The sequence below is a fragment of the Seriola aureovittata genome, chromosome 4, assembly GCF_021018895.1.
Source record: "Seriola aureovittata isolate HTS-2021-v1 ecotype China chromosome 4, ASM2101889v1, whole genome shotgun sequence".
NCBI classification, from domain to species: domain Eukaryota; kingdom Metazoa; phylum Chordata; class Actinopteri; order Carangiformes; family Carangidae; genus Seriola; species Seriola aureovittata.
Genome location: NC_079367.1, coordinates 12,143,322 through 12,171,002, shown reverse-complemented (window position 1 = coordinate 12,171,002; position 27,681 = coordinate 12,143,322). Strand labels below are relative to the sequence as shown.

The following is a 27,681-nucleotide window of genomic DNA, read 5'->3' as shown; positions in this document are numbered from 1 at the left end:
TAGGCCCCTCAGCTGATGTGAAAGTAGCAGGGGTTCAGAGAGAAAAGAGGAGCTGGTGCACTGTCTGTTACAACTACAACACTGGAACAAATAGGTAACAACATTATACAAAAGGTAGAAATTTTCAGTGACATGTCAGCCAACGGTCTCTCGGACCTTCGAGGGTATTCAGTGTCGAAATACATCGGAGGAATTATGATTCATTGTTGCGAAAATATCTCGAATCCCGTTCCTGCTTTCCTGTTTTTTGTGTCTAAAAGGTATCAGAGGCCATTTCTTTTTGCTAGCTAGCGTTAACGTGCTAGCCGCACGCTAGACAACTTGTAAATTTTAACAAAATTTGACAAAATTGTTCCCAAAAGACAGAATTAGTGAGTTGTAACGAAGCTGTCGTTTGTATTAGAAATCCCAATCCTGTCGAGGTGGCAATGCGTTAGGCAGCGACAACAAGGCTTGCTAATATTAATTAGCTTGCATGCCAAGGTTAGCTGGCAATAGCTATGGCTCTTGTTTGATTTGACAACGCTTAACGTCATCTACGTGACTGCCCCGCAGACGCAAATTCAGTATAAAGTCAGGGATTTATTGTCACCCGGACAGATATATTAAGTAATACCATCTAGGAACGTTAGTTTGTATACCTAACAGTCAAGTGTTTATTTTTGTCCACTTATTGTTGGTGAGTGAACGGTTATTGAAGAAACATTTGCTATCTTACTTAGCTAAAATAGCGTTAGCTTGCTAATAATTAGCCTTGATACTTGACATTCTGGTCTTAACGGGAGCTAAATAAGATGTTCGACGTTATTTTGGCCTCTCACCCAAACTCTAAATAGGAAGTATGTGCTTTGTTGACACGTTGCTTGTTAGTAGTCAACTTGTTTCTGCCTGGCTAGCGGTAGCCTAAACGCTAACCAGCGCTGTAGTCAGAGGCAGGCATTGGCCTTAAGTCAGCTTAGAAAACATTAGTGATCCTCAGCCAGCTAACATTAGTTAGCTCTACTTGTGTACTCTACATTCGCATTGACAGTTCCTAAGAGAGTGTTACTGGATCTGCCTAGTTACCTGTCCACTTGACAGCTGTGTATTTTTGATTTGATCATCCCATCAAACAGTACAGAAGGTGAGCTAACTTGATGGCGAGACATGCATTATATTTTTTTTTCTTTAAACTTGATCGTTTGCCAGACACAGAGCACTGTGTCATGGTAGTGAGAATACCAAGTTAGCTTACGTTGGTTAACTGGTAGCCTGCTAGCTATATTACATTAAACCGCTTTCGAAAGACGGTCCAGCCGATGCTGCCATTTTCGATGTGTAGCTAATCTCAGGTGAACGTATTTGTCATTTGCCACTCGAGGGGCCTGTCTTGGTCATTCAGTAGAAATGTCGCCTTTTCATACCACACACAAAGTACAAACAAGGTAGCTGTTCGATTTTGGTAGTGCGTTTCGTTAGGGAGCTAAATAGGTTGATACACCGGTACGCCAACTACGCATTTCCATGGAGCCACTGCTACGTTAGCCAACGTAACTTTAACGGGTCCCTGGTATGTAATTACTAGCTTTATAGCGTTGTCTTGCCATTATATTCAGTATAAAGCGGTTACAAGCTTCGCGTTTGTGATGTGGTAGTTTTTTGGAAAGATATGGATTAGACTGAGTTACTGTCAAAATGTATGGGACTAGCTAGGATATGAGTAGCTAAACATGCTAGTCGGTGGTGGTAGACAACTACGTCAGAAATACAGGCCTCTGTAAATCATGAGTATAAAAATTGGACACTGTCGTGCTTGTTTAGTGGTGTAGTAGAAGAAACTTTGAACCTGCCAGCGTTTGAAACTGCCGATTATTTGGTGTGCTTAACTGGTCACGTTATGCGCGAATGTGGTGCACCAGTTGTCAGAATGGACGAATAAACAAAGACTCGGATGCACTGTCAGTGCAGGCCTAAAATGGCCCTGTGAGCTTGCCAAGTGTGGCGTATTTTTATGATCAATGATATCATGATTTAAACCCTAACTAAATGGGTTAAGTAATAATCTTGCTTTTCAAGATGGCAAAAAGTATTAAGGTTGTGATTCAGTAGTCTCTGTGTATCAATTGTTAAAACCATCCAGCTGTGTGTTTGTGTGTTCAAAACATATCAATCACTCCTGTTCTCAGTACCCTCATGTCACTGACTTATTAGAAGCACATATGAATCATACTTAATATGTGAAACACGTTTTCTTTCATATCCTGTCTAAAATGAAAACTACAGTGTCCCCAACAACCAAATGTTATGGAATGATATGGCCATTTAAAGAATATCAGCTACTGTTAATATTCTTTGAAAAAATAGCTTTGAAAGATAATTCTCTTTTTGTATGGTTTGTTTGATTTGCAGCCTTCCCCATGGTAGGTTTATTTATATTTGTCTGTGACCTTGCTCATCATTACTCAATTAGATTCTCAGGTTGTTTTGTTAATATTGTAAAGTGATATTCTGGTGATGAAGGTGATCATGATGATTGTGATTATTGGATGAATGAATGCCAAGGGGTTAAAAGTAAATGTACAAATGTATTTATTTTATAATCATAAGGTTAGTAGGATACTTGATTATAGCTTTATGGCCAATCTACTCATAATACATGGTGACAAAACTATTTGTAGTGCTGTCTCTTAAAGCCAATATTTCATAATTTGATACAGACTAAGATTTATTCTAATGTTTAAATGTCAGTGGATTACTTTGAGTGGTTCACAGAAATATGCACTTTGTTGTAACCATTATTGGGAGACTTAAAAACTGGGGAAAGTGTGAGGGTGCTGAGAACATAAACTGAGCTGTGTGTATTTTGCCATCTTTTTTTTCTTTAGAAGACAGCATATTAATGGCTATGAAATCTGTTTGAACCAAGTTCATAAAATCATTTGAAGTCTCAGCCCAGTCGTTTTTTAAAATAATTGTATCAACTGTGATTTGCGTGGTTCCTTGCATTTGATTTTTTTATGCCAGGTATCTGCCCCTACACAAATGGCAGTGTCAGTAGTAGCATGGTTCCAGTTGTTTTCTGGTGGGAGATTGTATCTTGAGATGATTGTGGACCTAATCATCTCAAATGGGCTAGATGGGTTGGTCTGAGATTAAAGGGGCAACAGCTGTAATAGCTGTCACCAACAGCACAGCAATCTGTTTGAAACCATGACCAGTTGTTGTAAGAGAGCGAGATACAAGGCTCACCATTGCATTTTGTCAGTATTCTTATTTGGTTTCTTTCTCTCTATGATTGCAGTGAATGGTAGTGTCTAGAAAGGGTATGTCCCTTCAGGAGAGAGGTGCCAATGTCCAACCGGCCTAATTCCAATCCAGGGGGGTCACTGCGCCGTTCACAGAGGAACACTGCTGCGGCCCAGCCACAAGACCACACAGTCGCAGGAAGGTGAGCCTACAAAGTCCTCAAACTTATCATCCAATTTTTGTTAAAATCTCAGTTCAAAGTTAGAGGCAGTAATTGTAGTTTGTGGGAACATCACATGGGTTTTTCTTGAAGGGACAAATAAAAGAGGGCTGTTTTAGTAGAGGGGTTTGTTCTTAGTTCATAGGTGGTGTTTGTGTGTTGTAAATTGAAATGTAATGCAGAATGGTTATATTGGCCTCTTTGATCAAAGTTCAAGCTTATCTTGTGTTTGTTTATCATAGTCAAATGGTGATTAACTCTTTTTTAGCTGTTTTTCATGCTACTCAAAAGGTGTTAAACTTCAGAGGATATGCAGATGCAGTCAGGCAAATTGATTTGGGGATTGATCAAGTCTCTCTTTTATGTGGCTTAATTACAGAAACCTACACTATCACTTGCTCTTTAATTTCCAACCTTACAGGTTGCAGTCAGAGCAGGTAAAACATAAAGCAAATTCCCCACCTGAAAGCAGAAGACCTAATTCTAAGGCTTCCAAAGCCACAGCCAGCACAGCCACTGGCCAGTCCAGAGGGCACAGCTCAAGAAGGTACCCCTCCTCTCTTCTTGGTGCTCAATGTGTGCGTGTGTGATTGTGTATGTAGGATTTGTACTGTATATAATAACGTCATACTTATTGTACACCTTTGGGTTTTGTGCTAAATCTTAATGAGTACAATGAATGTGGCATTGTAATTCATCACTTCTTATGGTTTCAGAAATTTCTTAAGATGGTGTTTTGTTGTCCCTCTTGCTCCCTGGCAGAAGCGGTCTTACTCTGTCCGTGGCTTCATTTGTGTTGCAAGACGACCCAGAGGCTGCAGGGACATCTGAACAAGAACGACCAGGCCGCCAGTCAAAGAGTGAAGGCACCCGAGGGCTAAAGCGAAGCGAAGCTCCTGACCAAATCAGTACTTTTGGACCGACCCCTGCCAAGAAGCCCAAATCGCTCCCACCACCCCGAGACAATACCTCAGAGACCAAGAAAGGCCAAGCTAAGTCCAAGAAAAGATCACTTGCTTCAGAACCACCTGCATCGTCAGGTCGAGGTCAGAGCAAGAAGAGTGGGTCCGCTGGGGCCTCACCAATCCAGAAACGGAAGAAAGCGGACTCTCTCCCCGGTCTAAGTAGTACCGCTGGGTCCCTCCCCAATCGTACTGAGGGCAGAACTGCAAAACCCACCAAGCTGGCGTCTAAATCGGCCGCCTCAGCCAAAGCTGGGTGTAGCAACGTGACGGACTCCTCTTCCTCTGCCTCCACCTCTTCCTCCTCCTCCACCACAGGCACCAACAGCGCCACCACGCAGGGCGCTCGAGTCAAACAGGGAAAAGATCAGACCAAGGCACGTCGCTCTCGCTCGGCCTCAAGCCCTTCCCCACGCCGTAGTACCCGTGACAAGGAGCAGGCCAAATCTGCCAGCTCTTCAAAATTTGAGTGGGCAGCACGCTTTAACCCCAAAGTCAACCTGCCAAAACCCAAACTGTCCTTGCCCGGATCCTCCAAAACTGAGACTTCCAAACCTGGGCCATCAGGATTACAAGCTAAACTAGCAAGTGAGTCACATTGCCTGTGTGTGGAACCCTTCTATTCATTGTAGAAACACTCATTTTATCTACTCTCTTAGCTGTAGCATCTCTTTTTAACAGCTTTTTGTTAAGAGAGTATTTCAGTGCTATTTAATACCATTTCAGAAATATTTGATGTTGTTTTCATACCGTTACATATTTAAATTCATTCAGTCTTCTATTAGCCATGGGAGCGGTTGAGTATGGTGAAGGGAAGTATGTGAGGGTTTCCTTTTTAATGGGTTTGTTATTGCATGAAAAGATAGAGTGGTTTAAACAGGCTAATGGTTGGCTTGTTGAGGGTCAGCACATTATTCTTGTGTGCTTGGTTGGAGGTTACACCTCTGGGATTAAATATCACAGGACCTGTGATCCGAGTAGTGTCTCAGCATCAGTTACAAAAGCTCACTCTTAACTTGCTTGGAGCAAATACATTTGGTTTAAGTGTCACCCAGTTGAGACACATCACAACATACATACACCAAACCGGTAACCATACAGATAAATGAATAACCTTCAATAAAAATTAGTATACATTGTTTACACATAGGGATAACATTTCACCAAGCCTTTATCCAGGTATCTATGTAACTCATGATGTACACATCTTGCATGAATGCAGATGGTGACACTCTGACATGCATACAATAAAGTGTGCGTATGTGTTTCTTGACTAGCATGTCTCGTTGACATGTGCTGAGTGTGGACTTCACTGAGCTGGTGAACTGGCTCAGATTTCAGGCTTAAGTACCTGAAGCCTGAAACTGGAGAGCAGCTAAATACATAAAAACTGCTGGTCACTCAGTTAGCGGTGTGGAGAAAATGTATGATTTCACATGTATGGTAGACACTTAAAGAGTCAAATTCAGAGGGACTTTTCTAGTAAAATGGTCTTTATTGTGGCATTTACACTATCAGTCAAAAGTTTGAGAAATACCCTAATTTTCCAGTTTCCATTGAAATTTCAGCAGTTCAAGTCCAGTGAATAACATTACATGATATGAAGGAAGTGGTAAACTGCTCAAGGTACAAAAAATGTTAAGGTCACCAAAAACTGAAATCATGTACATTTAAAAGAAAACAGATCTTTTTCATGGATTAAGAATTTTCTAATTTACAGCTTTCCTGTAGCAATGGAAGTAAATGAAGACTTGAAAGTTAATGCAAACAGTTCCTACAAGTGCAACACATTTGTGGGAACTTCAAAACAGTGTTTAATTTCCAGTAGAAAGAACTGCAAAAGTATATTTGCCTGCTGAATTAGTCAAAAATTATTAAATGATTGATTAAATTTAGAATTTAAGATTACATGATTCATTTTTTTAATCTTTATTATTTATTTGTTGTATGTCTTATTTTCAAAAACACTCAGACATTACACTATTAAAATTTCAGTAAAAACTGGAAAAATTTAGCTGTTTTGACTAGTTGTGTATTATAGTGACTTGATTCTGGTCTTTTGGGATTGTGCTGGTAGCTGTGTTGTCAGGTTGGCAATCAGTTTTTTTTGTAACCATGAATTTGGGCAGAGATTTGGTACTAATTATTAATTAATTGAGTTTGAATCGTATGATGATATAGTCTGATTTTTTTTTTTTTTTTCTCCAACATAAATACATATCGTAATCATTTGTGATAAGGAGAACTTACATTTTGTCAGTGCTCTCTGGCAGACAAACCATGCAATGGCAAATGTTTCTAAATTACCATATTAATGTATTATTGACAGTTGTGGACTGCAATTTCTTGTTACATATTGGCTGTCATATACACTGATATATCTATCATAATCTAAAATTGTTTGGAAATATCTGCCAGGCTGATTTATTGGTTGGGCTCTTGTACCAATACTAAAATATTTGGCCAGATAACATACCATACTTTGCTCCGTAAAAACATGTTTGACCTATTTAACAAAATATTTAACCTATTTAACAAAATAGGTCAAACTTATGAAATGCATCAACTGTATTAAATGTTGGTCTTACAAGCATTCTAAAGAAACCTAAATAAAGTACAGAAGACAGTCAACTAAACATTGTTTTGAATAAGACAATATCTGATCAGAGGAAGCAAAACTAACTTTTGGTATCTGACAATTGCCAATAAGCAATGCAACAGCCACCATTTGGTCCGCGCTAAAGAAGTATTGAAGTTTGGTATCCATAGTGTGTAGAGGGGAGAAATTGCAGGAACAATAGGCCAGATACACAGAGATATTGCAGTAGATATTTGGTGTCTGTGGTTAAGTGAGTTTAAGCTGTCAGGTCAGTGTGAGGTCAGGCTGTTCTAGGCAGGTGAAAGGATAGAAACTGAGGTGGGCTCTGTGCCATGGGCCCTGGGCCAAAATGGAGAGACCCCTCCTAAGTTGGCTTTGGTTTGTTGGCCCACCAGCTGACCAGGGGTATGTTTGAGGGCAGGGAAGGGCTCATAAGCTGTTTCTGTCAAGAGGGGAAAAACTTCATCTCTCTTGGAATATCTTCATTTGTCGGCCTTTAATAACTTTTTTACACACAGATTCTGTTACTTTCAGCTATAATGGTGAGTAAGCATATACAATGCTGTTAACATGTGTTCCAGTGATACTGTATGGCTTTCCATTGCACAATGTCATTTTGCATTCATGTTGAATTAGAAATGTTACTGCAGCCTCAACAATAGGGAAAGGTTTATTATTGCATTGGCTGTAGATAATTGAATCTTAATTTGGAATCTTTGTGAAACTTGTGGAGAAATGTGTGTGAAGATATATTACTATTTGACCAGTTATAATTGGCCAGCTATAAGTGGGACACAAAGCTATGGTCAAATAAAGTACAAAAAAAGAAATAATAGTTCTTATCTCTTCAATTAATTTGGTCTTAATTTTTGAAATGTTTATTTTTATACTGCTGAATTATGAGTCATGGATCCAGCATGAAGGTTGTCCTGTCATAGCGCCATAGCTGGGTTACTATTAATACCCTTCTAGTCAGTGGTACAGGGCTCCAAACAGGCAACACCAGAGCCTTTACAATATTGAAAAGTAACACTCAGCATCAATCTGTGCTTTGATTGGCCAACATTTTTCACAGCCCTATGACCAATAATTATGCTATGTTGATATGTTTTCCATTGTGGTGCCATGGTTAAGTGATGCATAAAAGAATAGTATTGTGTTTAATTATTCAACCCTAATACAAGGTGAAACTTGTTGTGAATGCCTTTTGATAGCTAGATGACAAATGTTTCATATCTGGCGTGTGAATCAACACAAATATCAAACTAGTTTGATTTATTTTGCTTTGAGAATGTATTTCCATCAAAAATACCAGTGTTTATGCTTTTCCCACCTTAGGTTTGAGGAAATCCACTAAGAAGCGCAGCGAGTCTCCTCCAGCAGAGCTCCCCAGCTTTCGGCGGAGCACACGCCAGAAGACCACGGGCTCCTGTGCCAGCACCAGGTATAAATCACAGTGATGACAGTGTAGGCTATAGTATAAATATTGCTGCATAAAAAAGTACATGAAATTTGCCTTGTAACGTTTCTGATGCTCTCAGACAGCTCTTTTGTGCCATTTGCCATTGTGAAAAAGAAACTGGAAACAATCATCCCCCTTTTATGCAGTAAATCCATCATTCATTGGTTAATTTGGGTCATGTGACCGCTGAAAATTAAGCACAGGTGAGTTTTATTTTGTTTGAGGAACTAATTTCAATTGATCAATAGGTGCCAATAATTGTCACTGTTGTTTCAAAATTGGTTCATCCGAATTTATTTCTGAGGATATTCTGAATCATGTACTTGAAATTCAGGTGCCAATAGTTTTTACCAGAACTATAACCTTCATCATGGTAGAATTAATTGCAGGGCTGCCGTTTTAGACTGCATTGGTTTTAGCCAGTTGTACCCAAGTGGCACCAGAGTGTATGTTTTGAAGACTTTAAACAACAACAATTTATAGCACTAATAAGGCACTAATAGAGTTGGTATTTTATTTTGTAAGATACATTTTTAATAAGTGATCTGTCTCTTGTACAAAACAAAGTATTGTTGTAACTATTAGAATGATAAATTTACCCAAATGATTGATATTACTTTGTGGTGTCCTGATTTTTAGTTTGCATTTTTTTTTGTTATTTCTTCCAGTCTTTTTAATGTTGGTTTTATATTGATATTGGGTGTGATCTGATATTTATTTATGATTGTTGAATAGAGATGTTTTCAATTGCTGCTATTTGAAATTTTTATGTTTAACAAAGCTGCTTTAAGATGATCTTTTCCAAATCAAGTGAGCATTGAAATGAGCTAACTTAAGCTTTGTTTGGCCCAGTGACTGTATCCTTTATTGAAGTTGAGGACACAGTGAAAGCTCTGTGCTGACCTTATTTATTTTTATATAATGCCAGCAATTCACCTTTTGTTTTCTGTGTAAAGTCCCACTCCACATAAACCCAGGCACCGTTGCAGGATAATAGCTAGATTTCAAAGCAAGATGGCAAAACAGAATAAGAAAATCAGCCTGATGCAGAGGACGATAAAGGACAGTACTGTCTCAGTTGATGAAGCTGTTTCACAAAACGAAATAACTGGAGGGTATTGTTTTGACCATTACTCACGTTTACTTCACTTACCACATTAAAAAACTGAAGGGGAGAGCCTTGGGTTGACCTAGGTATCATTACTATTGTCTATAAAGCAGAATACTTCACTGAATATATTGGCTCTATGAACAGTGACCTTGAACACACACATGAAGATGTCTAAGACTATAAATTGGCATTTTGGACTGCACAGTATCTATCAGAACGTGGACAAATCTGGATGTTTACATGAGCATAATCATTATATAAAGCATGAAAAAATATCCAGGGGAACCACTGCTGTGTATTTATTTGACTGAGAGTGGTAACACAGAATGTGCTATGTTTTGTGATTACTGTACTGTCACTCATTGTCAATCTGTTTTTGCTCATACCATAGTCGGCGGGGTTCAGGCCTAGGCAAGCGCGGGGCAGCCGACGCTCGCCGACAGGAGAAAATGGCCGACTCCGACAACAACCAGGATGGGGCCAACTCATCAGCTGCTCGCACTGATGAGGCATCACAAGGAGCTTCAGGTACCTATCATCAGTTTTTCAATTCTTTTTTGCTAGTAAAAATTCTTTTTTTGCTATGGGAAGTGGAGCCTTTGGATGATCAAGAATTTTCCATTAATTTGCTCGATAATTAAACCTCTTCAAGCCTACAGTTTAAGGCTTTTTCTAAGTAGCATCAAAAGCCAGCAACTTGAAAGACTGTTCTCTTTCTTTACTATTTAAGTTTGACTGTGAGTTTTATTTTCATACTGTTTGTTTGTCCAGCTTCAAGCTCAGTTGCTGGAGCAGTTGGCATGACCACGTCTGGAGAGAGTGAGTCTGATGACTCTGAAATGGGAAGGCTTCAAGGTATGTTAAACCCACCACCCCCACACACGCAGACACACACACACACACACAAACACGCAGACACAACTCTGTTTCACCTTTAGTATAGTTGATTTCTAAACCTTGCTGTTTTTGTCCTTGTAGCCCTACTGGAGGCCAGAGGTCTCCCCCCACATCTTTTCGGGCCTCTGGGACCCCGCATGTCGCAGCTATTTCACAGGACCATAGGCAGTGGAGCCAGTGAGTGCAATCTTCTTACCCCTACATCAGTGTTATTCATGTTTGGTAAGCTCTAGATAACTGTTGAGAAATTCTGCCCCCTATTTTCAGGCTCCAAGGCTCAGCAACTGCTGCAGGGCCTGCAGGCCACAGGCGACGAGTCTCAGCAGCTCCAAGCTGCTATTGAGATGTGCCAGCTGCTGGTGATGGGCAATGAGGAGACACTTGGTGGATTCCCCGTCAAGAGTGTGGTGCCCGCTCTGGTCAGTCTTATTCCGTTCTGCCATTCACCTTTTCATTGTCTCCTGTATGTATTGCAGCTGTACCTTATCTAGACTTTATTTAGCTGAGTAAAATAGCTTCCATGTTGCTTTGCTTTTTGCAATAGGACAATCTGCAATTCCTAGAAAATGAAAATTATTTTGTCAAACATTGTATGTGTAATATTTGATTTACCACTGATCTGATTCCATATTTATACTCAACTTTCTTTCACAGATTACACTGTTACAAATGGAGCATAACTTTGATATTGTGAGTATGATGAACTTCTATGGTTGCACATGTAGTCTTTTGTTTGATTCATTTTTGTAATGGTACTGGGTTTGTTTTTGCCTTCGATCTGTGTACATAGATGAATCATGCCTCTCGTGCACTCACATATATGATGGAGGCACTGCCTCGATCCTCTGCTGTGGTGGTCGATGCTATTCCTGTCTTCCTGGAGAAGGTAAGACATTGCGTTCTCTGTCTGTCTCTAATCGCTTGTTAATTCGCAGTGGTGGCCTTTTGATATGCTAATAACTTGTTCCACCTTCTTGTATGCAGCTTCAGGTGATCCAATTCATTGACGTAGCAGAGCAGGCCCTGACTGCCTTGGAGATGTTGTCAAGGCGACACAGTAAAGCCATTTTGCAGGCTGTAAGTGTTTCAACTCTCTTTTTATCATAACCTTAAATCTTTTAGCCCTGATTATAGACCACTCTTTTAGCCACGATTATAGACCACAATAACGTTATAATTTTATCCCTCACAGGGTGGGCTCGCCGACTGCCTCCTCTACCTGGAGTTCTTTAGCATCAATGCTCAGAGGAATGCTTTGGCCATTGCAGCCAACTGCTGCCAGAGCATCACTCCAGATGAGTTCCACTTTGTTGCTGATTCTCTGCCACTGTTGACTCAGAGACTCACACACCAGGTACTTTTCTCCCCATGTCAGAGAACAGCGAACTACAAAATACAACACCATCACAGTGGGGTTTTGGCTTAGGTGGTACTTGGGGGTGTTCCTCTTGGAAGAATTTTCACAATTGAGATGTTAAATTGATAGTAATCACATGGGTTAATTTTCTTAAAATGCCATCAATGATGAGAAAGACCTGTGTTTGATGGGCTTGATAAGGAAAAAAATGTATACTAATCATACTAGCTTGCTCAAAGCACATATTTCACAATCAATCATACTTCTTTCCATTTTTCAAGCAGCCAGCATCTAAAATGCATTTAGCACAAGTAAGAGAAACAATGTGGCAAACTAAAGAATTCCTGCTTGGTGAGGGTGTCTAGCAGTGTTGTCCATTTAAATGCAGATTGGTAAACCATCTGTACTTGGTGTTTTCATAGTGTATTCTACAAATTCAAATATATTTGTGCATTAATGTAGCTGATAATATATTATAGATTGTTGACATCGTTGTGTTATTAGACAGCTGCATGAGCATGCTAGTCAAGGTGCTTATTAGTCAGTAATCACCTTTATATTTTCTGTTGAACTCTAGCTTTTTAAAGACATTGCAGCACATCTTTTATTTTGCTGGTCATTCATTGAAAAATGAGTCAAGATTTAATTGTGCATAGTTCATTTTGTCAGGAGTTAACAAGAATCAACAATGGTATCCAGTAAATGTTGCTCGTCTGCATTATTATTAATTTGGATGAGCTTGTAGAGGTTGTCTGAGGAGTACCTAATGCCACATTTGCATAGCAGCACTGGCTGCAGCAGGTTATTGATGCAGAAACAGACTGTCAGTCACACAGTCTGATTTTTGTAGGCATAAAAATATACTTTTTCGGGCACACATACAAATGATCACTTTGAGCTCACTTGGATTTTTCAGTGTATCATCTTCCTCCGTATCATAACCTCCATCTATTGATGCTCCAATTAGTATTTATTTAAGTATTTCATTTCAGTCTAACCCTATAGAAAACATTCACTAATGACTATATTCATTTAAAACTCTTTCAGGATAAAAAATCCGTCGAAAGCACTTGTCTCTGTTTCGCCAGACTGGTGGACAACTTTCAACATGAAGAGGTTTGTACCTCTGTTTTTTAAGACTTAACACCATGTTTGCTGTCTCTATATTATCCTTTCCATTAACAATCCAACCCACCTAATGTGCATATGTGTCTGTATTTAAATCAAACAGAACCTGCTGCAGGAGGTGGCGTCACGGGATCTGTTGACCAATATTCAGCAGCTGCTGGTAGTGACCCCTCCTGTGCTGAGCTCGGGGATGTTCATCATGGTTGTGCGCATGTTTTCCCTCATGTGCTCTAACTGCCCCTGCCTGGCAGTCCAGCTTATGAAACAAAGTGAGTAACCCTCAAACATGCACAGACCAACCCCCCCCCCCCCCGTCTGTTCACATTGACTTGCATGTCGTTGAATGCCTCTAAAATCCACTTTGCATTCAATTTAAACAGACTGTAGCTTTAGTGTAGGAATGTTCTGTGCTGAAGATGCAACAGGCCAACTGACAACAGAAATGTCTTTGTGTTACCTTCTCTAAACAGACATAGCCGAAACTCTGCGTTTCCTCTTGTGTGGTGCATCAAATGGCAGCTGCCAGGAACAGATTGAACTGGTACCCCGGAGCCCCCAGGAGCTCTATGAACTGACCTCCCTCATATGGTAACATCTGTTCAATATTGTATGGGCTAAGTTTGATGCTTTAAAATGCCTGTCAAATGTTCTTGTATTGTCCTCTGCACAATTTACAGAAACTATAAAATATACTCACACTGACGTGGGGCCTACAACAGTGCCACCAATGTTACTGCTGCTTCTCTCAGACCTTGAACAGCAGATGCAATTGCTTTGCCACAGTAGTCAGTTTATAATAATAAATCCATGGCAGTGGTCATTAGTATAAATTTCCTAAATTTACATTTCCTCTTACTATATATTGCAGTGCTCCATTAGCATCTAACCAAATATATATGTTTAAAGCACAGTTATAATAGTGTCCAACAGCAGCCAACATTGTTTTGAACATTTTGCATTGAAGACACAGTGACATGCAAGGGTTGTTTTTCAAATTAATCCACAGAACAAGTTGTCACTTTTATGTGATAGCCACTACTGTAGGGACACCTACTAAGTCATACCACAGAATAGTCTGTTAATAAAACAACATGTCATGTCTGAGTCATCTCGGTAAAACTCAGTGTTGTAGCTTTCTGACACCTCTGTTCTTCTGACAGTGAGCTGATGCCCTGCTTACCTAGAGAGGGCATCTTTGCTGTTGATGTAATGCTGAAGAAGGGTAGTGCCCAGACGACTGAGGGTGCAATCTGGCAGTGGAGGGATGACCGGGGGCTGTGGCATCCTTACAACCGCATTGACAGCCGCATCATAGAGGTATAAATGCATCAGATACAAACTGTATCTATATGATCTCAAAATTTGTGACAAATGCATTAAATTACATTGTGTAAGCATTTACACATTCAATTACGTGGGACTGATTCATACGCGATACTGACGTTAGATGTATTTTTTGATTATCTGGTCCCACAGACAGCCCACCAGAACGGAGAGGATGAGATCAGCTTGTCAACTCTGGGCCGTGTGTACACGATTGACTTCAACTCTATGCAGCAGATAAATGAAGACACAGGAACAGCACGTGGTATCCAGAGGAAACCAAATCCTCTTGCCAACCCCAATACAGGTAATGCATGTCTTGGAAAATTACAGATATTTGTTATATGAAGGTGGCTTGACCAGTTCATCACAGTTGTAGAGGAATAGTCATGAACATCAGACTGTGGAAGATGGACATTTTCAACATTTACAGTTCTAACAGTGACTATGGCAAAAAAAAAAAAAGAAAGTAATTGATAGAATGCTTAATTACGTCATTTTATTTTACAATCTGCATGCATGTGGATTTACATCACACAGATTCTTTCTACTAGAGATTACAGCTGCTTTATGTGAGACAGAGCAGTCAGCAGCATGCTCCAATCAGTTGCTGAATCTTGTCCAGTTGTGTATAAAGGGGGAACCTGTTCACTATCTCTCTAGGGAGTCACCAGGAGGTTCGTCGAGAAGATGCACGAGCCCAGTTGATGAAGGAGGATCCTGAACTGGCAAAGTGCTTTATCAAAACCCTGTTTGGGGTCTTATATGAGGTGTACAGCTCATCAGCTGGCCCTGCTGTCAGACACAAGTGCCTTAGAGCCATCCTCAGGATCATCTACTTTGCTGATGCAGAGCTGTTGAAGGATGTGCTGAGGAACCATGCTGTGTCCAGGTAACACTGCCCGGGCTGTGGGCTGCTTTTAAGATCATGATTACCAAATGTATTCTTTGAGTGAAAGTAAATTGACTTGTGTTTGTGTGTTTTATCTTTTCAGTCACATTGCCTCCATGCTGTCCAGTCAGGACCTGAAGATTGTAGTAGGTTCTCTGCAAATGGCTGAGATCCTCATGCAGAAACTGCCTGATGTCTTCAGTGTCTATTTCAGAAGAGAAGGTAGTGTGTTATCCCATGGAAAACCCATGTCCCACCTTGTCTGCTCACCACAGTAGATGGCCTACAGTGATTTAAAAATGTTGGCCTGAGCTACTTCTAAACTGCATGACAAACATGTCGTACAGTTGTTATAACCCTGTTATGTTTTGTATTAGGCAATCTTTGTCAGGAAATTTCATAGCTGAAAACTGCATCTATCCACATGGAAACTGTGGAAGCTTTAGGGGTTGAGATCCACCCAAAAAGTAAAAAAATATGTTTTGTTCAACTAGAGATCCCATTCGACATATAGACAAAAAATATTTTCCCACCATCTAAAGCTTAACAGTCCATGAGGCAAATGGTTTCATGCAGTTTGTTAATATTTTATCTTGGCAGTAAAATGCACTGCTGCCAGTGTTTTCCTTTGCATTTCCTTTCCAGGGCATTATTCCTTGCCTGCGTTTCACATTAATCTACAGTCCTTAGACAGATGCAAGTGACAACTGTCAAACTTGCTGTGTATTGTGTGTAAGACCTTAGACAGTTTGTAATGCCTCTCTTTCCATTCCAGGTGTAATGCACCAGGTGAAGAACCTGGCAGAGTCTGAGAGCTTTCTAGTCACTAGTCCCCCTAAGGCTTGCCCTAGTGGTACTGCTAGTCTGTGCACAACCACCATCAGCACTGCATCCACCACATCTACTAATAATGCAACTCCAGACCTGGGCTCACCCAGCTTCCAGCACAGCATGGACGACTCACTGGACCTCAGCCCACAGGGGTGAGTCTGTAGCCACATGTGGCTTTGGTTTGGCTGTTTACGGAAGTGTTTCAAAAATACTATTCTAGCACAGACCCAAATTCAGTGTCTCACTGGAATTAATCTCAAATGCAGATTGCACTTGAGCCTGTGCGGAAACTAGCTTCCCAATAAGAGCTTTGTAAAGAAAAAAACATACAAATGCCCATCATGTCTATTGCACAGAAATCCACCAAGCTTTTCCAGACAGGATTCAATGATTAGTACTGTAAGTGATAAATCTTAAGGCGAAATGATAAACAGCATCCAAGGGTTTAAGAGGGGCAAAAAACAAGTTATTTGCTCGGCAATTAGATTAGAGCAGAGAGAGGAAGGAAAAAAGGTCCAGAACTTTGATAACTACATTGAGAAAGACAGTATCAAGAGTGAACTGAGGGACATGATTAGAAGAAGCCACAAAATTATGGTTAACGGAGAGATGGTTGATGTCAGGAGAAGGGGATTCACTGTTCTCACCCTCAAAAAATGTGCGATATGTGAGAACAGAACAGATCTCATCACAATTGTGTAAAATCCATCATTACATTTGATATGAGAAGGTAGGGAGGCAGCAGGATTGTTGTTAGTACATTGTACCACACTCCAGAATTCTGCTGGGTTTGAATACGAGCTGGAGAGCAAATAATATTTCATATACAGGTTTTTCTCACAGAGGGCATACATTTATTTCAAAATTTTCAAATTGAGGCACAGTGGGATTCCTCTTCAGTGTGTCTAGTGAGGGTCCAAGCTTTGTTTTTAGACAAAAATAATGAGGGCAGTTAAGGGGATGACCACAGATTGGATCTATTTTCTATTATCACCCTGATCTTTTTAAAGGGTGGGTCCTTGTTAACAACAGAAAGGAATGTTTTTGTCAGAGATTGTTTAGAAAAGCTTGCTCATTCAAATTTCTTACATTTCTCTTAACTATGATTTTTGATTAAGTTCTTCAGCTTTGTTCCTAAATGGAAAGCACCACTTGCAGTGATTTGTCGTCCCATTAGAAACAATTAAATCAATTAAAGTGGATCTTTAAAGGGATCTTTAGATAAGACATAGTGGGTTCGTCAATCAGTTGAGATAAATCGAGGCTGGAGGAGATCTCCTTTAAATAATCAGAAGCATTAGCATACAACCAATCAGTGTTAAAATCTCCCAGATCTATCATTTCTGTGTTAGTACACCAAGAGAATAACTCTGCCAAATAATCAATAGAGCAAACATCAGCAGAAGGTGGTCTATAAATCCCAATGACAACTAAACTAACTAAAACTAGAGAGACCCATAATTTATCTTTATGGCAGTAAATTCAAAATATTTGGGCACGGTGACAGCATGTAGAATATAAGCATAAAAAGAATTTGACATAAGTGGCAACACCGTCCCTTCCATTTCTGTTGAACTCCTAATTATTTATGGCCACCTCAGAATCACTGTCTTTCTTGAGCCATGTTTCTGAGAGCCAAAATATCTGGATCTGCTTGAGGAACTAAAATATTCAAGTTTCTGATGCTGGCTTCTGGCTTATAATTTTTAAATAAATCAGCCCAAAAACCTTTCTGGTCTTAAAGGTATATGTAATTAAGAATTGAGTAGACTCAGGTGGGCAATGAATCTGAGAAGGAACATAATTACAGGGAATAACAACTGGAATGGAGCTCAGAGATGCTGCAGGGACAGATTCAGGTATACAAGCAGAGCTCCACACTAACTTTTTTTCTCCACCATCCCAAAACTATCCCGAAAAACTATTTTAACCGTCCCAAACTGAATGTAAACCAAATCCAAATGTATAAAGGGGATATCAGTGATTAAACACACTGTCTACAGATGGGGCATGGGATTGTGGAAAAGATTGTATCCCCAGATGATTTAAATCTAAGCATATTAGACAGTATTGGTGTGTTTATTCAGCAAATCGTGTATGCTACTCTTTATCAATTTATTTTAATATTTATGTTTGTCAGTTGTTATTGTAATGAATGGGCAAAGAGATATTTTCTTTACCCCAAGGGCATTATATTAATTATTTTCTCCTCCATCAAGGCGCTTGAGTGATGTCCTAAAGAGGAAACGACTACCTAAAAGAGGGCCTAGAAGGCCCAAATACTCCCCTCCAAGAGATGATGATAAAGTAGACAATCAGGGTAAGTTAAAGTGTTGAAATGGCATTTTGTGGTCATGGTTAGATTCTTACAAATTCTCATAGATTACTTTCCTAATCTACATTTGGGCTCTTTACAGCCAAGAGCCCTACAAGTACTCAGTCACCCAAATCATCCTTCTTGGCGAGTCTCAATCCCAAGACCTGGGGCAAGCTGGGTGCCCAGACCAACAATGCCAACTCAGAGCCCTCACGCACAGCAGGGGTCAGTGGCCTAGCAAGGGCACCTCCCAAGGACTCAATTTCAAATAACAGGTGGGATGATGAATTATTGGAGAAAGTTAATGTTTTTCCACTTTATTATCCTAATCACACTCTTTCTTGCACTTGATTGTCTGTATAATATTAATGCAGAATGATCAGACACTGTTTGTGGGAGTAATGTGTGGATCACTGTAGGTAATCATTATGTATTGTTTTGCAGAGACAAAATAAAGGCCTGGATCAAAGAACAGGCGAGTAAGTTTGTTGAACGCTACTTCAACTCTGAAAATGTGGATGGCAGCAACCCAGCACTGAATGTACTCCAGAGACTTTGCACAGCCACTGAGCAGCTCAACCTGCAGGTAAAATATACATTAATCCATTTATTGAACAGCAAGCATAAAATAACAAAATGTCAACAAATTTAAGGCCATGGATTGCTGACCTCTCTATTGACAAAACTAGTATGTAACAAACCTTTAGTAGGTCCTGTTAATGCAAGCTGGGCAAAGAAAGAAAAGATATTGATATTGAAAGGATATTCATTTAGCAAAGATTCTCTGTATAAAATACATTCCAGTACTGAGACATTTTTCTTCTGTGTTCCTGTTTCTCAGGTGGATGGTGGTATGGAGTGCCTGCTGGAGATCTCCAGTATTGTATCAGAATCTGATGTGTCGTCTTTTGAGATCCAGCACAGTGGGCTGGTGAAGCAGCTTTTGGTCTACCTGACCTCCAACACGGACAGGGACTTGCTGAGTCGTGACGTGCGGCTCAAAAGGTTCCTCCATGTGTTTGCTGGCTGTCCGGTGAGAGACTACAACAATATATATTTTTCTTAAAATATTTAGACAGCCTAACTGTTAAAGTTAGGTATATGGTACACAGTGACCAGTTTTCTTTCTCACATTTTGTATTTTGCTCAGTCTTGGAGGGTGTTTTGCTGTGCACACACATTGGAGGATTGGTGACCTACTCTATGTTTACTGTGTCTTGCTGTCCCTGTTGAATTTAACCTCTTTCTAATCTGACCTCCTGTAGGTTCCAGGAATGGAGCCTGTAGGTCGTCTAGACCCAACGGAGAATGGGCCCTACCTGGCACTGGTGCACAAGATGAACAGCTGTCTGAGCCAAATGGAGCAGTTCCCTGTCAAAGTGCACGACTTCCCCAGTGGCAATGGAAATGGCAGCAGGTCTGTGGCTTTACATAAGTGTATATCTAATCACTATGAGTTATACTGTTTGTTATACATTTGTATAATTTGATGAATTTTTCTCTCCAGGGGCTCTCAGGCACTGAAGTTCTTCAACACACATCAGCTCAAGTGTCAGCTGCAGAGACACCCAGATTGCACTAATGTTAAACAGTGGAAAGGTGGCCCTGTGAAGATAGACCCCCTGGCCTTGGTGCAAGCCATTGAGAGATATCTCGTTGTCAGAGGTGAAGGACTGCATGCATAGTTTTGGAGGATTTATAGACTGCCAAGTCTCTTTTAATGCAGATGGGATTACTGGGGCCCCCCCCTCAAACAGGGAAAACTTAGACCAGAAGGACACTGGGGTTACAGTTTGGTTGCTAACTTAAAATCTTGTCTGTGTAGGGTACGGCCGAATCAGAGAAGAGGACGAAGACAGTGATGATGATGGTTCAGATGATGAAATAGATGAGTCACTGGTATGTGAGGCCATTTATGCCAGATAAGGCTTATCTTTTTATTTGTAAGCAGACAATCCTCTGTGAATATGTGTATTGAACTATACGTTTAATATTATTAATACACTATATAATTTAATACCCAGGCGGCACAGTTCCTGAATTCTGGCAGCGTGCGTCACAGACTACAGTTCTACATTGGTGACCACCTGCTACCATACAACATGACGGTGTACCAGGCTGTACGGCAGTACAGTCTTCAAGCAGAAGAAGAAAGGGAGTCAACGGACGATGAAGCAAACCCACTTGGGCGAGCTGGCATCTGGACCAAAACGCACACAATATGGTAAAAATGCTTTTTTGACTAAATTTAACATTTGAAACATTTGAATCTCATTGGCCAGTCTTTGAATGGTCAGTTGAATGAAAATGTTATCTCATTTACCCTAGTGGTGTTAATAATAACTAATTGAGATATACTCTACAGTGCACTGTGAAGTGCTGTATTACACAGTATGATGAGCTCATGTACTTACCACTAGTTGGAATTGCAAAAGGTTATTGGCTTTAGTGCAGTTTCTCCTTAAAATGTTCAGATACCCAAAGTCCTGTCATAAAGGTAAAGAGCTGAAATGATCAGTGTCCAAAACACATGTCTACATATTGAATACAAAAATATTGTCCATACTTTGTTTCACACTGACTTGTTACACTGTAGTGTACATGCCAATAAGAGCATCCAGAGACAAAATGCCCTTTCTTGTTTCCTGGCAGGTATAAGCCTGTGAGAGAGGATGAGGATGGTAGCAAAGATGCTGTGGGTGGAAAGAGGGGTCGAGCCCAGACTGCTCCCACCAAAACCTCACCTCGCAACGCCAAGAAGCAGGATGAGCTGTGGCATGGTGAGAATTCAATATATCCCATAGTGAAGAACTTCTCATGCTAGTTTCAGTATTGTTGTCTAACGCTGGAAAATTATAGCTGCTGATCCAGTGCAGATTTAGGAAAAACATGCTGCATCTATTTCTTTCATTACTTGGTCATATATGAACCGTTGTACTGTTTAAGTCAGCTTTTACATTGTCACGGCAGGGGCTCAAGTTATTTTTACTTGGAAATTCTTACTTAAAGGTTCTGTAAACGATCGTCACTGCCACTAGATGTCGCACTAGACCACGAGCATCTCGGTCCAAAAACAAATGCTTTGTTCAGCCACACCTCCGGCTTCCCTTTGGCCACAACGTCTTCCTTCTCGTTCTGAGTCAGAAAGGTGTTACGAAGCTCAGTGAAAGCAGCCACTCAGCAGACAACAAGAAGTTGAATAAAGTTACTCTGAGTACACCAGAGCCAAAAAAAAAAAAGCCACAACCAGTAGCCCAAGCTAGCACTGCCACGATATGCTCCATAGTAATGCTGACAGTAAGCCAGCTAGCGACATTTGCCAAATACATTCAAAATATTAGTAACAGCAAGTTAGTTAATGTTATCATGCTTCTTTAGCTGGTCACTAATGTAAACAGACATGTAGCATTATGTAGTCATCAAGTTACTTGCACATCAAGCAGAGAAAAGCCACTTCGGAGTCATACTGGAGCCTTTTAGCAGCTCATAGGGTTGTCCTTCTTGGTAAAGGCAGACCAGAATTGGCTCCACAGATCGGGAGACCAGGAAAGTGATTCAACCTTGGACTTATACACCTGGGCTGGGCCACAGGAATGACATTGACAGAGCCGGTAAAAACTTAAAAAAGTTAAATGGACTTTTTAACGGTCCACTGGCTGACTGGAGGCCTTTTCTTCAATGGAAGAAATTCTTGAAGATCATTTTGACCTGAAGGCTGCGTACTGCACTGTGCCATCTCACGCGTGGGCACATGCGCGTGCCGCCATCCCAGATACCAAAATAAAGAACGGAGAAGCTCAGATTACAACACATGCAGAGGGGATGGGACTTCGTTCTTTACTCAGGACACCATCACTACACTACATCTTTATATAGAAAATCATAATTTCATGCTATATAATGGTTTAAAATTTACAGAACCTTTTAACTACTATTGTTAATTCCAATCACTTCCAGATGGTGTGTGTCCCAGCGTCATCAATCCCTTAGAGACATACCTCACTTCGGAGCCACCAGAGACCATAACCTTTGATGACCCCTCTTTAGAGGTCAACCTGCTGCTGAGGGTCCTGCACTCCATCAGTAGATACTGGTTCTACTTATATGATGTAAGTCTCCTTCTCAAAGAATTACAAATGTAAAGCAGTGACTTAAATTGTACCAGACTCCTAAGTGTTGGGTGAATGAATAATTAAAATAATGCCCCTTAAGCTGTAAAAAATGATGTATAGTTCTCAAAATATACACATAAACAGACTTATTTTAACATTGTTTTGATATTAAATTAAGAATCTTGTCCCAATTTATGGCTTTCTATTAATATATTGTCCCAGGCCTACATGCAATTAGTATCAGTTATAGTTTCATGACATAAAATAAAATGAATATTTCTGGTTGTTTTGCAGAATGCTGTGTGTAAGGAAATCATCCCTACCAGTGAATTCATTAACAGTAAGCTGACAGCCAAAGCCAACCGTCAGCTACAAGACCCGCTGGTCATCATGACGGGGAACATCCCTACTTGGCTCATCGAGCTTGGAAAGACCTGGTAAGTGTTTCATACTGTTGACCTGCGAGGAATAAGAAACTGTTCTTTCACCTGTATTATACAGTTTTACTACAAAACAGATGTTGATATATTTGGCTAATGTTAGTTAGTAGTTAATTATTTCTCTCTCTGTCTGTCTCTCTCTCTCTCTCCGTAGTCCTTTCTTCTTTCCCTTTGACACCCGGCAGATGTTATTCTATGTAACTGCCTTTGATCGCGACAGAGCCATGCAACGCCTACTGGACACAAACCCTGAGATCAACCAATCAGATTCTCAGGACAGCAGAGTTGCACCACGTCTTGACAGGAAAAAGGTGCTGTGTGTTGCCACATAGAAGTGCTGCACTTGTAACATTTAATGAAATGTATTCTTTAATAATTTGTGTGTTTCCAATAATTAAATTGTTTAATTTACTTTGTGAAATTTCGATACCTATTTGTATAATTGTTTTTAAGGAGACCTGAATTCAACCCTCTTTCCTCTCTTGACCTGCATTTTCAGAGGACGATAAACCGAGATGAGCTTCTCAAACAAGCTGAGTCTGTGATGCAGGACCTTGGCAGCTCCAGGGCAATGTTGGAGATTCAGTATGAGAATGAGGTACTTTAGTTTTTTATAACCTGAATTGTTCCAAGACATGCACTTTGATGGAAGCATTTTTGGAATCTAATTTTTATCTTCTTTCAGGTTGGCACCGGCCTTGGCCCAACTCTGGAGTTCTATGCTCTGGTATCTCAAGAGCTCCAGCGGGCCGACCTTGGCCTGTGGAGGGGCGAAGAGGTCACTCTGGCCAATCCTAAAGGTATCATCTTATGCATTCAACCTAAGACACACATAAGAAATGATGAACAGCATGTCAAGCTTGCTTTTACTTATTTTCACTTGTAAAACATCTGCACTGAATGCAAATGTAAAAGCTTGTATTTTTATATATAAATGTGATGGTACCCAGTACACTGTAGTATTTTTACCTGACTTGACTCTGACCATACCTTTTTTCTCTGCCCAACAGGAAGCCAAGAGGGAACTAAGTACATGTTCAGCTCCAGAGGACTGTTTGCTGTTCCCTTTGGCAGGACAACCAAACCAGCACACATAGCCAAAATTAAAATGAAGTTCCGTTTCTTAGGAAAGCTAATGGCCAAAGCCATTATGGATTTCAGACTGGTAATGACTTCTGTCTTAGCTAATAGGCTCATATTTTTAACTGAGCATAAGCATTCAGGAATGGCCTTCTGCCAACTCTAAATGAAACTTATTTAGACATGCAGTAGTTTCAAGTCTTTGGTTTCTTTCATTGTGGATGAGATGTGTCCATTTTTGCACCTTATGTAGTTCGCTCTATGTCCAGACAATACTGTTGTAGAATTGAAGTGATCACTTGTTCCTGTACATGTTTTATCTGTAAAATGTGTTTGTGTTGTTACCTGACTTAATGAAACACTTTTTCTCCTGCTCTTTTTCCCAGCTGGACCTGCCCCTGGGGCTGCCGTTTTACAAGTGGATGCTGCGGCACGAGATGTCTATAAGCTCCCATGACCTGGTGAACATTGACCCCAGTGTGGCCAAGTCCATCCAGCACCTGGAGGATATTATCCGCCAGAAGAAGAGGCTGGAGCAGGACCGATCACAGGTAAAAGCAGAACCACCTGGACTCTGCTCCGAAAGATCAAAAGTGAGGACCTTTCTTCTAACACATTTTGGTCGGTTGCATGAAAGCATCTGCCTTGTAAAGTTATCAGTCTCCATTGACAAAATTGACATTTATTATCAAAGCTGATAACAGCTACCACATGTTTTTAGCAGCAGCTCAAAAAATAAAAAATACCTGTAGCGTTCCAGCAATATGTTCACATGCAAGGCAAGTCTGCATCACTGTTTCTCCACCTGTCTCTTAGCACCTGTATTTTTCTATGTTTGTGCGTGTCAGACAAGGGAGACCCTGCAGCAGGCACTGGAGAGCCTGAACATGAACGGCTGCTCAGTGGAGGAACTGGGTTTGGATTTCACCCTCCCAGGATTCCCAAACATTGAGCTGAAAAAGGGCGGCAAAGACGTCCCAGTCACAATCTACAACCTGGAGGAGTACCTCAGGGTATGTGACTCTATCTCTTTCTGGTTCAAACTTTTTTCCTCTTGCTATTGTTCCTCTTAACGTTAATCTTTTGTACCACTTTGCCATTTCTCTTCCTCTAGTTGGTGGTGTACTGGACTTTAAATGAAGGAGTGTCCAGGCAATTTGAGTCATTTAGGGAAGGGTTTGAGTCAGTCTTCCCTTTGCATCACCTGCAGTATTTCTATCCAGAGGAGGTAAGAATTTTTGTATTGTTTTTTCTCCTTCTTCATCAATCATTTATACTGGTAAAACAAAAACGCAACCCATGTTCTTTAATTGCTCATTGTCTCTCCTCTCCTGCCGTAGCTTGACCAGTTGCTGTGTGGCAGTAAATCAGAGACGTGGGACGTCAAGACGCTGATGGAGTGCTGTCGACCGGACCACGGCTACACACATGACAGGTGAGACCGTCAAACCAATAACACTAAAATATAATGAGTCTCAATTTGTGTCTAATTTATTTTGAATCTCATACAGTATACCATCTGAGGCAGCCGTAGCAGACCCACATCAGCAACACCATATCCAATTTGCAGTTATGACCAACACTGACCATTTTGTTAGCTCCTGAGCCAACAGTGGTTGGTTGTACAAGTTTACCACCATCAAAAACTGGAAACCTATACCTGATCATTTATTCAGTGCAGTGTGGAGCACCATAAAATATGGGTTCTAGCTTCTGTCTTACTTGCTTCATGACACATTATAGGTATAGGTAAACCAAAAGTCTCAAGACCCATTGCTGATGCATATTTCATCTCATTGTTCTGCAGCCGTGCAGTTCGGTTCCTGTTTGAGGTGTTGAGCAGCTTCGATGCCGAGCAGCAGAGACTCTTCCTGCAGTTCGTCACAGGAAGCCCCAGACTGCCTGTCGGAGGTGAGTCCTGATACACACTTATATTCTTATTTAAAGGAATCACTGAATTAAAAAACAAAGCACTGGCCAATATTAGATTTCTTTTAGAGCTTACAAAAATATTGTGATGGCATGTTGCACTGACCCTGGTGTTTCTCTTTCTCTCAGGTTTCCGGAGCCTGAATCCCCCTCTGACGATTGTGAGGAAGACGTTCGAGTCGACAGAGAACCCGGATGACTTCCTCCCCTCAGTCATGACCTGCGTCAACTACCTGAAGCTGCCTGACTACTCCAGCATAGAGATCATGCGAGAGAAACTGTTGATTGCAGCTCGCGAGGGCCAGCAGTCTTTCCACCTTTCCTGATCTCTCCACATCTCACATTCAAATGCCTTCTACAGCGATTGATGAAATCATGACTTCCTTCTTAGTTTTTTTGTAATCACATACATTAAGGCTACGTGTACAGCCTTCTTGTTAGAGAAAGCAGCTTGCAGAAAAATTAAGACTTTAAATATATATTTGCTGCCCCTGTCTCTCAAAAAAAAAATATAAAAAATAAAAAAATGGAAAGGTGTTCCATGACTCACAGAACTTAAAATATTAAAAAAAGAGAGTAAAACTTATATCAGTAGTTGAGTAATGTTAAAAAAGATGAAAACATCTGGGTGACATTTTAAATTGCATTGCTATGTGATATTTAAAAAAAGGGATGTCTCCTCTCCAGAGTGGTGGACAATGTCACTGGGTGTCGGGGATGAAGGGGGGTGGGGGTGGGTGGGGGGTGTCCATTGAGCAAGCTAGGTTTACTTTAGCTCCAAAGATCATTTGTACAGACAAATTTGCAGACTTTGCTCATTCTACACATTTGATAGAATAGCTCTTTGTTCTCATGTCTCTTCCCCTCAGTTCGTCCATTCGCATTTTGTTCTGTATTATATTGGCCCCAGTTTGTGTGTTGCGTTTTGGTTCGGCTTTCCCCCCCTGTGTGTCTTTGCTTCAAGTTGTGGAAACGAGAGTTGCAGTTGGTTGAATGCGGGTAGTGATGAGCGCATATTATCTTTTTTTCTTTCCCCTACCCAAGTTGAGATTGTGTTCTGGCCTCCTTATTATAGAGAGCTTCAGCTCAAATGAAGAGTTGTAACCAGTGTGTTGATCAGGTAAATTTGTTTTGCTCCTATTTTGATAGAGTTTAGTGTCTTTCTGTTGGGCCCTACCTGATGTGTAGGGTTGGTAGACCAAGCTCTGAGCAACCCTCAACACATAATGTAGCTGGGCACAAAATTTGGCTGGTCTCATTTTATCGTTTCATGGCCAGATAGCATTTCAAGTTCATTTATGGAATAAAGTTTATATGCAGTTTCACACCCTGTTTGAGGTGGGAATATCTGCTTTACCTTTTTTTTTTAATTTTCTATATTGTCTTTATTTCTTGCTGTAGTTGATTATTATAATTTTTTTCTTTGCACTGCTGGCTTGGAACAAACCGTGGTGTGCACCTGCAGTCTGTGGCCAGGGGAGGGCGCCACTGTATGCTCTCCTGGCCCAATCGTTCATGTGCTGGTTTCTAAGATCTGCAATAATTTACTGCATCAGGTTCATGTTTTTACCTGAACATAAATAAAGTAACTGTTTGACTCATCTTTGTTCATTGTTAGTTTTATTTATCCATCCCTCCATCGCTTTACCACATTACTTTTACAGCAGGTTGGCCCTTTGAGATGCATGCAGTAGAACAGTTTTCAGTGGGTCTTCTTAAAGATTATAACTAATCAGTTAGAGATCTTTTTCAGAACAAATCTTGACACACTCGGGTCCTCCATGGGACTCTACTGT

At 40.5% G+C, this 27,681-nt stretch overlaps 1 protein-coding gene across 6 annotated transcripts; it reads left to right on the top strand.

Annotated features, from left to right (window-relative positions):
• trip12 (thyroid hormone receptor interactor 12) lies at positions 1-27,486 on the top strand. 6 transcript variants are annotated; one of them, XM_056373730.1, is made up of 42 exons: positions 1-94; positions 3,281-3,427; positions 3,867-3,992; positions 4,208-4,995; positions 8,345-8,450; positions 9,971-10,107; positions 10,351-10,434; positions 10,558-10,653; positions 10,744-10,895; positions 11,131-11,166; positions 11,267-11,362; positions 11,461-11,553; positions 11,669-11,830; positions 12,881-12,949; positions 13,065-13,230; positions 13,432-13,549; positions 14,122-14,278; positions 14,438-14,591; positions 14,948-15,176; positions 15,280-15,398; positions 15,952-16,159; positions 18,227-18,327; positions 18,425-18,599; positions 18,769-18,910; positions 19,166-19,357; positions 19,590-19,741; positions 19,832-19,989; positions 20,150-20,223; positions 20,349-20,548; positions 20,977-21,104; positions 22,282-22,433; positions 22,731-22,873; positions 23,031-23,187; positions 23,376-23,474; positions 23,562-23,676; positions 23,887-24,041; positions 24,343-24,507; positions 24,805-24,969; positions 25,071-25,184; positions 25,297-25,391; positions 25,764-25,867; positions 26,015-27,486. In XM_056373730.1, the coding sequence occupies exons 2-42, from the start codon at positions 3,330-3,332 to the stop codon at positions 26,209-26,211; spliced, it is 6,177 nt and encodes a 2,058-aa protein (XP_056229705.1). In that variant the 5' UTR covers positions 1-94; positions 3,281-3,329; the 3' UTR covers positions 26,212-27,486. The 6 variants fall into 6 exon arrangements, with proteins under 6 accessions (XP_056229705.1, XP_056229699.1, XP_056229700.1 ...); XM_056373724.1 differs by having other exon boundaries at positions 24,343-24,549; XM_056373725.1 differs by lacking the exon at positions 1-94 and adding an exon at positions 118-260 and having other exon boundaries at positions 24,343-24,549.
• The last annotated feature ends 195 nt before the right edge of the window (positions 27,487-27,681 follow it).

Bases quoted from the DNA above. Each gene is read 5' to 3' on its own strand.
- trip12 (XM_056373724.1), top strand. From the start codon at position 3,330: ATGTCCAACCGGCCTAATTCCAATCCAGGGGGGTCACTGCGCCGTTCA. The intron at 22,874-23,030 runs GTAAGTGTTTCA...CTCTCTCCGTAG, and splicing joins ATCGAGCTTGGAAAGACCTG to TCCTTTCTTCTTTCCCTTTG. The intron at 24,550-24,804 runs GTGAGGACCTTT...TGTGCGTGTCAG, and splicing joins TCTGCTCCGAAAGATCAAAA to ACAAGGGAGACCCTGCAGCA.